The sequence below is a fragment of the Vicugna pacos genome, chromosome 12 (genome assembly GCF_048564905.1).
Source record: "Vicugna pacos chromosome 12, VicPac4, whole genome shotgun sequence".
NCBI classification, from domain to species: Eukaryota; Metazoa; Chordata; class Mammalia; order Artiodactyla; family Camelidae; genus Vicugna; species Vicugna pacos.
This window is the reverse complement of record NC_132998.1, coordinates 14,129,725-14,145,913: the sequence shown is the minus strand read 5'-3', so window position 1 is coordinate 14,145,913 and position 16,189 is coordinate 14,129,725. Positions and strand designations below refer to the sequence as shown.

Sequence of the window (16,189 nt, the reverse complement as noted above, 5' to 3'; positions counted from 1 at the left end):
GACGTCAGTGTCTTGATGCCCAGAATTGTGACTATGTTACTTTACATGGCAAAAAGGAATTTTGCCGATGTGATTAAGTTAAAGACCTTGCGATGGGGAAATTATTTCAAACTATCCAGGTTCTTAATCACAAGGGTCCTTTTAAGCAAAAAGAAGGTTAACACAGCAGAGTTAGTGAGAGAGAAGGAGATGTCATAACAGAGGCAGAGGTCTGAGTGATGTGATTGTTGGCTTTGAAGAAGAAGGAAGACACTCGGGAGTCAAGGGATGTGGGTTGATCTAGAAGCTGGAAAAGGCAAGGAAACAGATTTCCCCCTCGAGCCTCCAAAAGGAAGGCCATCCTGCCAGCCTCCTGATTTTAGCCCACTGAGTTCCATTTTTGGACACCTGACCTACAGAACCATAAGGTAATAAATGTGTGTTGTTTTAAGCCACTAGATCTGTGGTAGCTTGTTACAGCAGCAAAAAAACAAAACAAACAAGCATATTGGCTACTTACTTTGTGCCAGTGTGTGCTGGGCCTCCCCAACTAGACGATGAGTGTTTAAGGGCTCATTATGTTATGTTTGGATTTTCCCGGCAGGTTGCCAGCAAGATTCCCGGCCCACGGTGGGAGCGCAATGGACACCTGCTGTAGATTTGGGGCTATCAGTCGAGTATCAATATCACAGTCTCTACTCTGTCCAGTTTCTACTCTCTAGTCTACGCTATCAGAATTGTCTCATTCTGATGGGAGTGATGTTTGGTAGCTTTAGGGTGGGAGGATAAGGCTTGTGGAGGTGAAAGGAGAGGGGAGCTGTCCGTGAAGGTGAGGTGTTTGAGGTTAGGCGATGATGGGGCAGGGGTTCTCAAATTCCTGTGAGAAGACTCATGAGAATCGCTTAACGCCTCAGAGGGGGAACCTGGTGGATCCTGGCGGAAGGACTCATACTCACCAGCTACTTTCATATTTCATTTTTTAAAATTTATTTTTTATTATTATTTTTAAATTGAGGTACAGTCAGTTACTATGTGTCAATTTCTGATGTACAGCACAATGTTCCAGTCATGCATATACATACATATATATATATTTCTTAATTTTGGGGTGGGAGGGTTTGAGGGGGAGGGAAGGTAATTAGGTTTGTATTTATTTATTTGTTTGTTTGTTTGGTTGGTTGGTTGGTTTTTTATTAATGAAGGTACTGGGGACTGAACCCAGGACCTCGTGCATGCTAAGCATGCGCTCTACCACTGAACTATACCCTCCCCTCCGTATTTCTTAATTTTTATAAATTGATTTTTTAACGAGAAAGTTAAGAGACATTTAAATCTTAAATTTTAAACGAGAACGTGCCTCCTATTTGGAAGTTGAATTTTAAAAGTAATCACCGCAGCTGGCTTGTAGAAATGCGTATTTCCGGGTCCCTCCGAGGTCGAAATATCCTGCTACGGTAGCGCAGAGGACGAGGTCCGGAACCTGCCTAAATTTTAGGCGGCATCCCCAGGTGATCAGAGGCCCAAGGACTCACTCCCCCAAGCCCAGGACGCGCTGGAGTCTGTGGTTCCAGGCGCGGGCGGCCTCCGGCCGGAGAGGGCGCTGTGCGGGCGGCGCGGGGGGCGGGCCGGGGGCGGAGCGCGGGGCTGCCGGCGGCTCCGGCGCGGCTCCCGGCTCGCGGCTCCCGGCTCGCGGCTCCCGGCTCCCGGCTCCGGGCCCTGCACCTGTGATTGTCGGCCTCGCCCGGCGTCTGCAGCCCCATGGCCCCGTCCCGCCTGCAGCTCGGCCTCCGCGCCGCCTATTCAGGCCTCAGCTCCGTGGCCGGCTTCTCCATCTTCCTCGTCTGGACGGTGGTCTACCGACAGCCGGGGACCGCGGCCATGGGGGGGCTTGCAGGTACCCCGGGGGCGCGGTGGGGGGCACTGGGTCCCGGCTCCGGCGGCGCGGGCACGGGGCGCGGGCGCGCGGCTTCAGGGAGGTTCCTTGCGGGCGGCGCTTCCCCGGGGAGCAGGTGGGGTGTTTACCCCAAACTGCCCGTGGGCAGCGCAGGCCCCGGGCGGTCCCGGGCTCCTGGGGAATCCTCCGGGGGCCTCGGGGACTCCACGCCCGCTCAAGGCCCGAGGCGCCAACGTCCTGTGTCTGCCGTTGGCACCAGTCTGCCTCGCCGGCCCCGCCGCCCCCGGGTAAGCTCGGCCACCCTCCACCCTGTGCCCCGTGACAGCGTCCTCCCTGCGCGCCCGCTGCTCTCGCCACCCGCTTCGCGCGACCAGGTGTGAAGACCTCCCCACAAACACACACACACATTCCGGGGGATTCCCGCCCCTCCAGCGCCCCTCCCCTGGGCAGAGAAGGTGTAAGTGGAAAGGAGGGCTGGGGGTCCCCGGGGAAGCCCATCTGCCTCCTTCCAGTGTGGAAACCACCCCCAGCAGAGTCCTCAGCGGGGGTCTAGACAACCACGCTAGGGATCTAATGGGAACTGGACGGTTTTCTTTCCACCACTTTGGTGTCTCTTTGCCACCCTTCTGCTGTGGCTCCTGGGCCAAGGTCTGCTAAACCCCGCCGACCGCCCTTTCTGTGCCTCCAGGAGGGCAGGGGAGGCCTGTACCAAAGTTGAGAATATCAGTGCGCCAGTGGAGGTCCGGTGCTCGCCCGCGCTCTGTGCTCGCTGTGCACCTTTGGGCGTGTTTTTAACGTCTCTGTGTTGCAGAATTGGTGTGAAGACAAAACATATTATTTCTACTTGCTGACATTTTTTTTTAATGCTTTCTCTGTGTCAGGCACTGTGCCCATTTTACAGGTAAGGCTTTAACTGAGGCTTAGTGTAAATAAGCAGCTTACCTAGGGTTGCATTGCTACATGAAATAATATGTGTGGGCGAAGCACTTTGGGAAAGAATACATGTAAGGCTAATACTTTCACATCGGATGATCTTATTCCATTACTAAACTCTTCTGCCAAAAGCGCCCTAGATGGACTAAAAATAACTAGATCTGCTCACTGGCCTGGAGCTTACTGAGTGCCTTCCCTGGGTACCCTGGGTAGAGAAGGAACGAGAGACGGGGTTTCTGCTTTATAAGAGGGGCACAGGCAACTGCAACCCAAGCAGTGCCAAGCAGAGCACAGCACTGGGGATCTCCAAGGAGGGGTGGGTGAGTGCCCAGCTGGGCTGCTCTCATGCCTGCCTAGAGGCCCCACTGCCTGTGGCTTCCTGTCCTCCCTGGCGGAGCCTGCCCACCTCTGCTCAGTTATCTGCAGACCTCTTTCTCCTTTCCCCTCTGCACCCCACCGCCCCCGCTCTTCCTCATGGCTCTCTTCTCCTTGCTGTATTTTCCTGTTTCTTGTCAGCCCTGGGGCTTGCCCTCCCCAGGAACGTCGGGTGACTCTTCAGGTGAGGCCTAGTGATGAGACTGGAGATGAAGGGGCCGGCTGTGGGTGAGGAGGGAGGGCCGTCCCCGGGATCAGAGCTGGGTAGTGTGGAGGCTGGCCTGGTGAGCCCCATGGAGCCCTGTGACAGTGGGCACATTGATGCCTCCTGGGCCTCAGCTTCCTTGTCTGTAAGAAATGGGGGGGGGGAGGTACCACTGACAGGGGTGATGTTTGAGACCCCCATTCAGGTCCTGAATTTTGCAATTGCGTCCTCCCCGAATCATCCATCTTACCAGCTGCCTGATGGAGGGCTGTGGCAAAGGCCCTCTGGCTTGTGCTCCAGGGAGTCCCAAGGTTTCCCTCTGACCCGAACCCTGCCCTTTCTTCCTCCCCAAAGACTTCCCTCTGCCTCTGAGGCAGGCGGGCTGTGGAGCTGCCTGCTGGGAGAGGGGCTAGGGAGCAGTCCTGGCTCTCCCTGACAACCTTGACAGCCTTTGACAATGATGACAAAGCCAGAGCTGCCCAGTGACCCTGATGGTGGTGACCGTGGTGGTGGTAGCAGTGTGGCAGGTGGGAAGAGGGGTGGCCAGGCCAGGGCCACGTGCCCTCTCCACCCCGAGTGGGTCCCTGCAACCAGTCAGCCTCTTCCTCTTTGGTGGGGATGAGGCATTAGCAGTTTACTGACTTGTGAGCACCCTTACTTCTGACTTGGCATTTTCCAGAAACTGCCGAGTCACGAGAGGTCAGCTCCAGCATGCTTCTTCCCCTATGTGCCAGGAGGGAGCTGCTGGGGGTGCTGGTCCCAGGGCAGGGTCCCCCCTGGAGCTCTGAGAAGAATATTTATGGGTGGAGACCCATTCTCTCCCATCCTGGCAGGTGTCTGGGAAGGAGGGGCTTGGAGGAAAGGCAGCAGAAATGGTTTTGTTGCAGGAACCCTGGGGAAACACAGACTGGCTTTAGGTCTAGTAGACAAAGGAAAGAGTAAGAATAGAAAAGTTGCCTCAGGAGTCTCACGGGCTCTGTGTTCTTCCCGGTGAGCAGGGAGCGGAGCGAGAAGAGCAGGGGTGGAGGGCAGGGGTGTGAGAACAGAGTGCAGCCTGGGCCCAATGTCCCGCTCATCTGCATTGTCCTGTGGGCTCCCCTGGGCTCCTCCTGGCTCCTCACCTCCAACCCAGCTGCTGGGGATACGTTCCCTGCTCAGCCGTGTGCCGCCCCTGCCCTGGGCCCGTCAGCTATGAGCCTCGAGTGGAGCCGGGCCTTGCTCCCTGAAGCAGGTGGGGTGGAGCGAGGGGTGAGGTGTGGCATGGATGCGAGCCAGGTAGGCCTGGGGAACTGTCCATTCGGCCTCAAATTGTACAGACCAGGCTTCCTGGAGTCCAGACTGTTGTAGAGAAGGGAGCAGAGCTGAGGTGTGGGAGGGGACCAGTGAGGGCTCCTGCTCCTTCACTGAGCACCTGGGTGGAGTCAGGGGAGCTCCCTCTTGCAAGGACAGTGGTGGGAGGCAGGGTGGGTGGGAAGGGGCATGCTTCCAGATGCGGCTTGTGTTTATCTGGAGGCGAGGCCTGTGTGCAGAGGAAGTGAGAGGTGGGCCACATTGTGCCTGCTTATTAACAAAGAGCTGGGACACCCAGCTGGCACACCCAAAATGGTCTCCCTCCTTTTCCTCCTGCTAGCCCTTTCTGGTACGTGGGTGTATGTGAGGGCGGGTGTTTGGAGCATGGCCAGTGGACTAAGAAAGGGCATCTCCACAGGCCCCTATTTCAGCATTTCTTAACCCCAAAATTGCTGAGTCATGGGGGAATTGCTCTGACCTTATTTGTCTCCTAAGCTGGCTTCCAGAATCTTTGAGGGGTAAAGGATCTGAGAGCCATCTATTTCAGCCACTCTGTGGTACAGTGAGAAGGCACGGCAGGTGGAGCGGTCACAAGGGGCCCACCTGACTGTTCCTTGATGGGCCCGGTGACCATCAGCTTCCTTCCTGGGGCCCTTTAAGAAAACAAACAGCTCCCCTGGTGAACACTTAGGATGCACGTGAGAGGCCTGGGAAAGACTTCTGGGAAGGGTGGCTGGCACACCATCCATCCAGATCCCGGAAGACGTAAGCTGAAGCCGTGGGATGGTCATTCTGTTCACCTCTGGCCTGCTCCTGCTTCCTGCAGGGGCAAGGATGGAGACATGCTGTCCCGGCTCAGCCTGATCTCCGGGCTGGAGGGACTCACATTCCAGGCCCACAACCCCCGAGGAAGGTTGGGGGTGGGCAGGGGCAGAGCAAGGAGAGCGTGAGTCAGACAGCCCGGAGGGGAAGCTGCAGGCTTTGGCGGGGGCTGAGTCTTCACTGGGGGGAACCCTGGGATCCCCAACTTTCTAGGCTGGTGGGACTTTGGGCCCCCCCGCTTTCCGATGTGGAAACCCCGAGGCTCTCAGAGTCACGAGAGCAGTGCCCGTCCCCAGGCTTCCTGGCTTGTGGCCTCGTGATTTTCTGTCCCTGGCCAGGCCGCCTGAATTGTGACAGCCTCTGAGCTGGTAACCAGAGCAGAGCTCTGTGAATATGCTCTCCCCTTCTTTTTTCCCCCCAAACTTAAAAAAATAATGATGAAATATTTCAGGCATGTAAAAAAGGATAGACAATAACAGACTCCCTTATGCCTACCACTCAGCCTAAGAAATGAACGATCATAGATTCAGTCAAAGCACTTTCCCACCCCAACCACCCTGCCAGCGGCTCTTCCTTCCCCTCCTTGCCAGAGCTGACCACTCTCCCCAACCAGGCGCCCCTCCTTCCTGTGCACGTGGGCCACTCTGCATGCACGTGTGCGGCTCCCTTTTTGAAAGGCCCTCTGACTCCCCGGATCCAGCAGCCTACGCACAGGTGGCGAGCTTGTAGCTGGCTCTACCTCGTTCCTCATTCCTCCCTGGTTGGGACCCTGCAGCCCTGCCCCGGACCCTGGCCAGCGGAACTGATATTTGCTCCACTCTTTGGGCCGCGGCGGCAGGCACAGCCTGGCACAGAAGACACTCATTGTATTGGCTGGGTGGCAGCTGGCATCGCAGGGGGAGTGCCCAGCCAGGCCCAGAGGGCAGGCCCAGGACCAGCTAGGGGCATCTGGCCTGCCCTTTCAGCAAACAAGTAGTGACATGGAGTCTGGCCAAGAGCAAGAAGAACCCTGGGCACTGGTGGCCCTGGTGATTTTACCACTGCACCTCCTCTTCCCATAAAACCAATACATGGCGTTTGGGAGGAACCCCACCACCCAAGAGCTCAACCACCAGCCTTGCCACGTTGAGGCAGTGGCCTCTGAAGGCCAGGTGGAGTGGGAGCATTGGGTGGGAGGGCTGCTCCCCACATGTGTGGTCCCCAGGGCAGGTAGCAGGGAGTCCCAGGAAAGCAGGCTGGACTATGGTAGTCCTCAAACTTTCTGACTGCAGGACCCCTTTACAGTCTTGAAAAGTAGTGAAACCCCAAGGAGATTTTGTTTCCATGGGTTATATTTATGTTCTGTACTAAAAATTAAAACAGAACGTTTTTAGTTTTAAAGTAATATTAAAAATAACATTGTTAACATAAGTAACATTTTTTGTGTGTGTAAGAAGTACTCAGGTTTCCCAAAACAAAAAAATGTAGGGAGGAGAACTGCATAGTTTTCTAGTTTTGCAAATCCCTTTAACGTCTGGCTTAGCGGAAGGCAGCTAGATTCTCTTAGCTGCTTTTGCATTCAGGCCCTCGTGATAACCCAGCCCATGTAGCCTGCGGAGAAGTCCACTCCGCAGGGAGACTGAAAAGGCCACCGTGATCTTCGTGTTAGTGCGCGAGCAGTCTGCTCTGGGGAGCTTCAGGGAGGAGGAGGGGCGCTGCCTGAGCCGTCTGTCCCGGCAGGTGTGCTGGCGCTGTGGGTCCTGGTGACGCACGTGATGTACATGCAGGATTACTGGCGGACGTGGCTCAAGGGGCTGCGAGGCTTCTTCTTCGTGGGCGTCCTCTTCTCGGCCGTCTCCGTCGCCACCTTCTGCACCTTCCTGGTGCTGGCCATCACCGGGCACCAGAGTAAGGGCCTGGGCCGGGGGAGGGCGGGGCAGGGCTGGTGGGTGGGGCGCTCAGGGGGAGACCCCAAATTTTGGTCCTGGGTTCCAAGGTTATGTCCAAGGGATTGGACAGATCACTTAACCTCCCTGTGCCCGAGTTTTCTCATGTAAAAGTGGGGAGAACGGGCTTACACGTCCTTAGGTTGGAAAGGGTCTGTGAAATAACGCACTGCAGTCAGCTCCCAGGAGTGTGTGGTTAACGCTAGGGCCTTTGGCCCAGCTCTGTGGTGGGCGCGCCCCCTGGTGGCTGCAACCAGCAAGTAGCCAAAGGCCCTTCTAATGCTGAAGCCGATTAGAAGTAGCCCAGAGTAAATGTCACAAAAGCAGAGTAGATGATACAGACCTGTGATTATTCGGACTTTCCCTCATCCACTGCCTCCTGCCTGCAAACTCTGAATGCACTTAAACCTCTATCACACTAAATCTCCCCTTTAGATTGGGTCAGCCTCTGTTGGAGGTTGTAGGGAAGGGTGGTCCTGGGCTTGTGGCATGGTGGCTAGGGTCAAGGGCAAGGTCTTCTGGAGTCACAGTTGGATTCCTCTCCCCTGCAGGCCTCACAGACCCCAACAGCTACTACCTCTCCTCTGTCTGGAGCTTCATTTCCTTCAAGTGGGCCTTCCTGCTCAGCCTCTACTCCCACCGCTACCGGGCTGACTTTGCCGACATCAGCATCCTCAGCGATTTCTGACCCAAGGGATGAGGTCTTTGCGCCCTGGCGGTCCCCAGGACCTGGACTCAGTCTCTGAGACATCGGGTGGGCCTGTCCCCCACCTCGGAACCCCAGAACTATGGCAGAAAACACAGCAGGAAGCTGGCGGTCTCCCTGGGAGCTGTCCTGTCCCTATTCTCGGAGCCCTGGGTGCTGTGGAAAGGGGTCCTGCCATTTGCTCATCAGCCTGGCTGGAGGGCAGCTTTAGACCTTTTCAAATGGATCTATTTTCTTAGCACTCAGTGGGCAGTCTTTGTAAGCAGGGCCAGAGCAACAAAGGGTAGGGCAGTGAGGCTCTGACCTGGGCTTGGGGGCAGGGGACATGTGGTTTGGTCCGCGCTGCCCCATGCATTCTCCTCACCCGGCTGAGAACCTGGGGAGGTCAGGTCAAGGAAGGGATCTCTGGTAGAGACTTCTCAACCCCCATCCCAGCACCCACCTCCTGTTTTCCCTCGAGGGTCAGGCAGCTGAACTCCTTGGTCCCAGGGATGGTGACATTTGGCTCTTGTTTCCTAAGGCCCGGGGACTTGCAGGGAGAGGTCCCTCTTCCTACCCTGTTCCACGCAGAGCTGGTTCCGAGTGTGCTAGAACTATCCTCCCCTTCACATGCCCCAGAGTAGGAGGCCCCAAACAAGCCAGATTAAGGATCTTAGGGCAAGTGCTTCTGCCCCTGGAAGGGCTTTGGGGAAGGGGGCAGCATGGGGTGGGCGAACCTGCGCCCGGCGCCTCCAGCCCTACGTTTCTACTGACTTCTCCCGCCCGCCCCTTGCCGTGCCCAGATCACCCCCGCCCGTGAGACGCCTCCCCTGCCCCTGCCCACCACCTAGAGCCTTCATCTTGAAAAATCTCCCTTCCGAAGGACGGAATTCACTTTACTGCCTATACACTGGCCCAAGGGCTTACCTAACTCGGGAGGGAAGGGGCTACGTACGTCTTTTCCTCTTAGGTTGCCATTTTGCACGGTCTACCCCTTTCCCACCTGATGTGTCCTGCCCCTCAGCTCTTTGCCTTATCTGTGTCACTGTCACTTTAGCAGAAATACAGCAGCCATTTGTATCGGCCAGCCTCTGGTGGTTTCTTGTGGGGCGGACCATGGGAGCAGTGGGCAGGAAAGGTGGTGATGGTGGGTCTCTGGTTCCGCTTGGCATGGGAGAACCCACAGCTCAGCTCTCCTCCTCCAGCTCCCTCAGCACACCCCTAGCAGGGCGAGGACACCCTCAGGCACAGCCTCGGCAATGGCTGTGGGATGGAGCGCCTGTCGCCCAAGGGGCCAGGACAGATGGGCAGGCTGTGAACCATCTTGCCCCCATATTCTCCAGGCTGTGAGGGCTTGGGGCAGGTGGGAGGTATTGAGGCTCCGCTCCTGCTGGCTGAAGGAGCCTGGCCACCTCAGTACCATAAAGACAGGTGCTGGCAGCCGGGCACCATCCTCTCTGCTTAGACTGGATGAGCGTGCCCAGGCCCGCTGCCCCACCCAGTCTCTCTTCTAGGCTCAGTAGATGCTTAAGAAGTCATGGTGCACTAGAGCAGGAAGGAACCAGTGTCTATTTCTGGAACCTTTAACTGATACACAGAGGCCCCAGGAGGTGACTGACCTGAACCCAGATGGGTCTGATTCACAACTCTAGGGAAGCCTTGGTGAGCCGGGTCTGCAGGTGACTCCACCCCCCACCCCCTCACCTGCCTTCTGCCTACAGACTCAGCCCAGAGCGGCCGCCTCTTTATTACCTGGAGCTGGGCAGGTGAGGGCAGCTAGGGTGTGTTCAGAATGGATTCTTCCTGTGGGCAGCTGTCACAGAAGGCCAAGGAGCTGGAGGGGTGCTGCCTCCCCGCTCATCCTGGTCCCTGCTCCTCCACACTGAATCAGGCACAGGCGGTGCTGTGTGGCTGTGTGGCTGTGTGCCCGCTGCCCACCCCTCAGCCCCGGGAGGCCCTTTCACATGCACCTTTAAAGCAAATAAAACATTTATTCTTCAGATTTTTTTTTCCTTTTTTTTTTCTTTTTCCTTTTTTACAAAAACATGCATACCTACAAAGGGTATGGTGGTCCTGGGGAAGACGTGCACATGTGCACACACACTCCCTCACACTCGCACGCACACACACACACACACACACACACCAATACTTTCCTTCTTGGCCCCAGGCCTGGACCCCAGAAGCCTTTAAGACTTTGCCGGGGCAGCCTCCCTCCCCCATGTATTACATCCACTCTCCTGCCCCTTTCTCCCTCAGTCAGGCTAGTCCTATGTAGGGCAGGAGTCAGCTGGGGTGGGGGAGACCCCAGAAACAGAGAAGGCTCATGGAGGGGGCAGTGACTGAGGGGTCCCTGGGGGTCATGCTGTGCTTCTGAGGGGAGATGAAGGGTTTGGCACCATTGGATCGGGAAGCACAGAACTCCAAGAGCACCTGTCTGCTCCACCAGGGCACTGAGATGGTCAACGCAGGGTGGCCTCTGGCAGGGGGCAGGGGACCAGATGGGAGGCCTGCCAATGACCGCTCTCAGAGGGAGCTTTGTCTCACTGCCCAGTGCTGGGGAGGAGGCTTCCAGAGGCATCTGAGGAAGCAGGTGAGAGGGGACCTCCCCCTGCACTCAGAGATATGGGGCCCCTGGGCTCCTCCTACCCTCCCTTACTCCCCCAATTCCAGCCCCCAGAGCCTCGGAAGGGCCACTCTGGCTGAGGCCAAGTTCACATTTCTGTGTGGAGCCTGGGGCTGTGTGCAAAGTCTGGGGTCTACAGAGCCAAGAATAGTGGTTATGGGTGGGCCCGGCTGAGCCAGTCCTCGTCTGTGCAGTCCTGAGGAACGGGGGCCCAGCCCGGGGCCTGGACCCCAGGGGACAGACTCTGCTTCCGGTAGAGCCCTACTGGGGCCTGGCTGGCTACCCAGCCTGCATCCTCCCAGGGTCCTCTTTGGTCCCTATCCTAGACCCAGGGGCCTTCTCAGGCTCCTTGGGGTGACTGTTCAGGGGCTGTTCTTTGGCCCCGACTACCTGCCCAAAGGATCTCTGAAGACCCCGGGAACAGGTGCTGTTGCCAGAGGTTTGAAGAGAACCAGGTCCGAAGGGCAGGGTGGGCGGGGCGGGCAGCAGATCTGCTCTGAAGCCTTAGAGAGTCATAGGTTCTTCCTCCTCCACCAGCTGCTCTGAGGTCCTGGGGGAGGGACAGGGGTGGGGATGCTGGAGGGCCAGGGGCTGCGGGAAGGGCCTTAGCCCAGCTTCCCAGGAAGCCCGAGGAGGCTGAAGTGGCTGTGCCAGGATCTGGGGTCCTCGGGTTGGGAGGGTCTGGGCGGGGAGGGGCTGTCAGCCAGGGGTCTGGCATTACCGCTCTTCCGCCAGGATGCCCACGGAGAGGGATGCCAGTGCGGTCACCGCCTCCACTTCCTCTGTGTCGGCCCCTGGCACCCTGGGCACCCAGGAGTCCGGACAGGAGGCCAGGCGCTGCATGCAACTCCAGTATTCACCTGGACAAGAAGCTGAGTCAGAAAGGGGTGGGGGACACCAGCCCTATACCTGCCACGCCACGCCTCGTAGACTGACAATGAGGCAGCATGTCTCAGGCCAAGGGCCTGAGAGTAGCAGGCATGTCCTCAGTGCCAGCTCTCACCTGCCTCTACCCTCAACATGGCACCTTCCCCGACTTCATCCCCGCAACCCTGATAGTGTGAGTAGAGCAGATCCAACGTGGCTGTGAGGAGTGCTTGCAGGGTCCCAAAGCATTCACCCACCCCTTGGCTGAAAGGCCACCACTGACCCATTCCCATGCATGTGGGGATCCTGAGGGCACCAGTAGGGTCCCTTGCCCCTAGATGGGGTTGTGTCACAGTGACCTCATAGAGCCCCAGGTCCTGGCCTCCTGGAGCCCAGGGTCCCACTCACCCCCAGCCCCCAGCAAGGCTCAGCCCAGTACACAGGACAGGGTGTGGGCCGTGGGAAGGACACAGTGCCAGCAGAGTGGACCATGGCCGCTCTGTGTGGCCGTTGGCAAGCCACTTACCTGCCCTGGGCTCCCCACCCCATCTAGACCACAGACGTGACCATCCTGCCTACTGCTGTGAGCAGGAATGTCCATGGAGCATGGCCCGCCCAGCCCTGGCCCAGGGTAGGGCTCTGTACGTAGTGCCAAGCAGCATCCTCACTGTCACGTGTGCCCCTGCTGAGCCCAGATGTGGGGAAATAAATTTTGTCCATGTCTGTATCCCTAGCATACGTCATGGGTCTTTACATAAAGCACTCCATAGATACTAAGGTGAAGTTGAAAACTTAAAGTGCTTTACAAATGTGGGGTTACTCTAAGACCCATCCCCCAAAGCAGGCAGAGCTCCTGAAAGCCTGTGGCCAGGATTCAGGGTCAAGAGGGACACCAGCAAACTTCCAGCAAACAAGGCCTGAGTGTTGTTGTGGGGGAGGCCCCGGCCTAGGGCTGTGGCTGGAGATGGGAGGCCGGTCCTGCCTGGAGGAGGCCACTATCTGCCTGTCCCCGCTGGGTCCATCTGGAGAGCTCTGGGGGTATCCACTCATGGGTGGGGGGCGGCCCCATCATTCCCCCGGGGCACTTTATTGGAGCAGCAGCAGAGCTCCTGGCCTGGCTGGCGCTGGAAGCCCTGACGCCCTGGTCACTGGGGGCAGCAGACCCGTGAGGTTCTCCCAAGTCTGGGGTCAGCAGTGTCCTCTCCCCCCACTCACTGTGCACCCGGATGACAGCTTCCAGAGAGCGGATGGCATTGAGGTTGGGTTTCTGTTTCCAGCCTTCTTCTGAGAGGGGATCCACCTACAGAAACCAACAGTACATCAGTCACCCATCTCTCAGGGCCCCACAGGCCCAGCTCTCTCCCACCCCAGGGCCCTGGCTTTCCAGGCACCACAGGCATGTGCTCCTGGCTCTGCCTAGGGCAAGAGACACTGGCCCAAGGTCTGACCTGGGGAAGAGGCGCCCACCCTATTCCCCCTCATTCCAGGCCTGGCCACCCCACCCCACCTCATCGGTGAGCCCTTGGGGAGGCCCCCCTGTCTATGTGCTCCTCAGGGCAGTCCTGGGAGAGTTAGACTCCCTGCCCACATGCACCTCACCTTGTTGCCTAGAAGAGCAGCCACACAGGCCTCGGAGGCGTCACAGATGGCTGTGAGGTCGTGGCCGCCCTCCAGGGCCAGCACCACCGCCCCTCCTGCCAGGCTCATCAGCTGCTGCGTCATGTACCCAAAACCTGGAGGTTGGTGGAGAGGGGGTGAGTGGAGGAGAGGTGGACCCTCTCGACCTCTGTTACTTCCCTGCTTGACCCCTCCCTTATAAAGAGTGACTCAGATGTGTAAATCTCTATTTTCCTAAGTGCTTTCATGTGGAATCCCCTGTAAATCCTATTAGTATGCCTCACTGAAGGCTCAGAGAGGTAAAGGGCAGCCAGTAAGTGGCAGGGCTAGGACTTGAACCCGGGACATGGACACCAGCCTGTGTCTTTTTCATTAAGACACACCATACTCCTCTCTGTCCTCCAGGACCCATGGCCCCGCAGGTGGAGTGGGCTCCCCCTGTTCTGAGAACACAGCTCCTTCATACCCTCCCCGAGAAGCTGCCAGCCCAGCCTGGGAAGGACACAGTTGGGGTGGGGGGGGCGTCCTGTGGCTGAACTTCCTATCTATGGGACTTCAGTCCCCAGGGTGTGACTTAGGCCTTCCTGGGGCCTAAGTCTGTGCTGGGGCCCTGAGCTGTGCTAGGGCCAGGAGAGCTCGGCGAATTCCCGGCCAGCCGCAAACCCCAATCCTCACACTCCCAGCCCTGGGTGGGCCACTGCCATCTCCCTCGGGACTTGGGCAATGCTAGCCTTCCCGCCTAGCCTTCATTCCCCGCACCTCCCCTGGGCTGGGTCCTCCTTACATTTGGCGGAGACGCGGTAGCCACCCAGTGGGGGCGGGTGACCCTCGGCAGCATCAAACCCGGCTGACACCAGGACCAGGTCCGGAGAGAACTCTCGGGCGATGGGCATCACGACTCTCCTGAGTGACGGAGGGTGTCAGGAGAAGGGGGCTCAGCACAGAGGCCAGGGGCCCTGCCTGGTGCCAGTCCTCTCCCAACTCTCCTGTGGGGCACCCCGCTCTTAGGAGTCCCAGACACCCAGTCTCCCAGCAAGATGAGGGGATCCCTCTGACTTCCTTGACCTTGCCTGCCCACCCATGTCCCTGGCACAGTCTAAGGACTCAGCCTCCCAGGGGTCTTAAGGGGCAAGAGGCTGGAAGGAGCCAAGGATGGGGCACCGAGGGGATGAAAGAGGAGTGTGTGTGGGGGGGGGTGTGTGTGCAGTGGGCAGGACTACAGGGAAGGGGCAGGTCACTAAGCCTCAGGGACTGCGACACTCGGCACTCAGCTGCTGCGCACTCAGGACTGAGCTGGCCGCACTGCACCACTTGCCACTTGAGAGTTAACCAGTGGGGAGACCCTCAGAGGTCCTGGGCCACCAGGTCCACACTCGTCCTCTGCCCCTGCCGGCCCCTCACAGCTGCCTCCCTCCATCCCTCACCCAACTCTGGGGTCCATTTTGATGTCTTTCAGGTCCCTGGGCTCTGGGCACACAGATGCCAGGGACCCCAGCCCAGGGCTCCTACAGAATTAAGTCTCATGGAGAATACCTCAGAAAGGTATTTGAAGGCCTATTTCCAGGGTTCTCTGTTTTCCAACTAGAGTCCAGGGACCCCAGAGGGAAAGATACAAGGGCACCTGAGCAGAGCCCGAAGCCCCCTTTTCTAGAATTGCTTTTCTTAAGCAACTCCCCCAATAAGGACTCCATCTGTCTGTTTTCCCTCTTTCTCTACAATTTAAGTTTTTCATCTCGTGCACAAAGCCCACCTCCTCCAGGCAGCTTTCTTTGACTGAATGTAGTAGCTCTGTTCACTCCACCCTGCCTGTCTCCTCGCGCTTAGTTCACATTGGCTCCTGGTAACATGTGACATTATAAAGCACCCTTTGACCTTTTCATTCTCTTTCTTGTCTTCCCACAGGGACTGGCGGCCCCAAGAGGCCAGTGTAATGGTACCTTTCCCTTTGTTTGTCTCAGTCCATAGGCCCACTCTGAGGTTGGTTTATAATGTCTACTAACTGGATGAAGGCAAGCTGATAAGCCTCCTGGTCACCTCCAACCTGGTGCTATTGGGAAAAGGGGTAGGAGAGGGTGGTCTTCTTGGGTTGGGCCTCCTCTGGGCCCCCGGAGCTCCTACCTGAAGGCAGCCAGGTACTCAGGATCCCCCATTGGGGGGTCGAGACCTCCAGCCCAGGCCACGTTGACATTGAAGCCCTCACCGCTGCCAGCTCCCACCTGGAAAACAGGAGGCATGAGAGACGTGAGGAGAGCAGAGTCCCAGGAGAGGAACCCCAGGGTATCACTGCTGCTCCACCAGCTCGTCCAGCCTGTTCACTTCCAGGTGGAGAAACTGACGATCAGAGAGGCTAAACAGATCAGAGAGGCAGAGTAAGGGCCACAAGGGAGAGTCGGTGGAAGGTGTGGTTACCTCATCCACAGCCCCACTGCCCGGGAAGAAGTTGCCGTCATCATGGCGATGAAGGGAGATGTAGAGCACACTGGGGTCCTGGTAGAAGGTCTGCTGGGTGCCGTTGCCGTGGTGAACGTCCTGTGCAGGGAGATGGGCAGTGGATTAGGGCAGGTCTGAAAGCAGAGAGATGGGAGACTGGGGCAGGTTGGAAAGGTTTCAAGATCAGTGACCATCCTGAGGGTCAGGAGTCTAAAATGGTGGTGGGGACATGGGGTTCCTAAGAATAAAGTGATGAGTAGCCCCCAGTGACCCACAGACCATCTCTGAGCCTCAGTCTCTCCATGTAAGTATAGATGAGGACATAATGTGCTGGGTGGGTAACAGGAGAGCCTGAATGGAAGGAGGTGTGCTGAAGGCAGGCCAGCCAGCAGGAGAGTACACTGCAGGGAGGGAAGAGTCCAGGGTGACACATGTTGGGAAACATGCCACTGCGTCTTGTCCAAGGTCACAAGAGTGATGCAGGTGATCAGAAACCACGCTACGTTACAGAGAGGCAGGACCAGGAGAGCCATGGTAGCTC

At 57.6% G+C, this 16,189-nt stretch overlaps 2 protein-coding genes across 8 annotated transcripts in view; one reads left to right on the top strand and one right to left on the bottom strand.

Moving 5' to 3' along the window:
* Positions 1-1,598: 1,598 nt before the first annotated feature.
* SLC48A1 (solute carrier family 48 member 1) lies at positions 1,599-9,195 on the top strand. Its single transcript, XM_072972930.1, has 3 exons — positions 1,599-1,873; positions 7,218-7,385; positions 7,975-9,195. Exons 1-3 carry the CDS (start codon positions 1,738-1,740, stop codon positions 8,109-8,111), a joined length of 441 nt encoding a protein of 146 aa, XP_072829031.1. The 5' UTR covers positions 1,599-1,737; the 3' UTR covers positions 8,112-9,195.
* Positions 9,196-10,079: 884 nt separating this feature from the next.
* HDAC7 (histone deacetylase 7) overlaps positions 10,080-16,189 on the bottom strand; it is a 34,979-nt gene continuing 28,869 nt past the window's right edge. For all 7 annotated transcript variants that reach the window (XM_072972925.1, XM_072972923.1, XM_072972928.1 and 4 more), the window contains 7 exons: positions 15,628-15,747; positions 15,337-15,434; positions 14,003-14,121; positions 13,201-13,334; positions 12,817-12,901; positions 11,456-11,594; positions 10,080-11,284 (listed from right to left, as the gene is read on the bottom strand). In XM_072972925.1, coding sequence (XP_072829026.1) covers positions 11,239-11,284; positions 11,456-11,594; positions 12,817-12,901; positions 13,201-13,334; positions 14,003-14,121; positions 15,337-15,434; positions 15,628-15,747 — 741 coding nt within the window. In that variant the 3' untranslated portion in view covers positions 10,080-11,238. The remainder of the gene's footprint in view (positions 11,285-11,455; positions 11,595-12,816; positions 12,902-13,200; positions 13,335-14,002; positions 14,122-15,336; positions 15,435-15,627; positions 15,748-16,189) is intronic.

What these genes read in the sequence shown, in the direction of transcription:
- SLC48A1 (XM_072972930.1), top strand. Translation starts at nt 1,738, where the DNA reads ATGGCCCCGTCCCGCCTGCAGCTCGGCCTCCGCGCCGCCTATTCAGGC. An exon ending in GGCCATGGGGGGGCTTGCAG is followed by an intron (nt 1,874 to 7,217) that starts GTACCCCGGGGG and finishes CTGTCCCGGCAG; the next exon opens with GTGTGCTGGCGCTGTGGGTC. An exon ending in GGCCATCACCGGGCACCAGA is followed by an intron (nt 7,386 to 7,974) that starts GTAAGGGCCTGG and finishes TCTCCCCTGCAG; the next exon opens with GCCTCACAGACCCCAACAGC.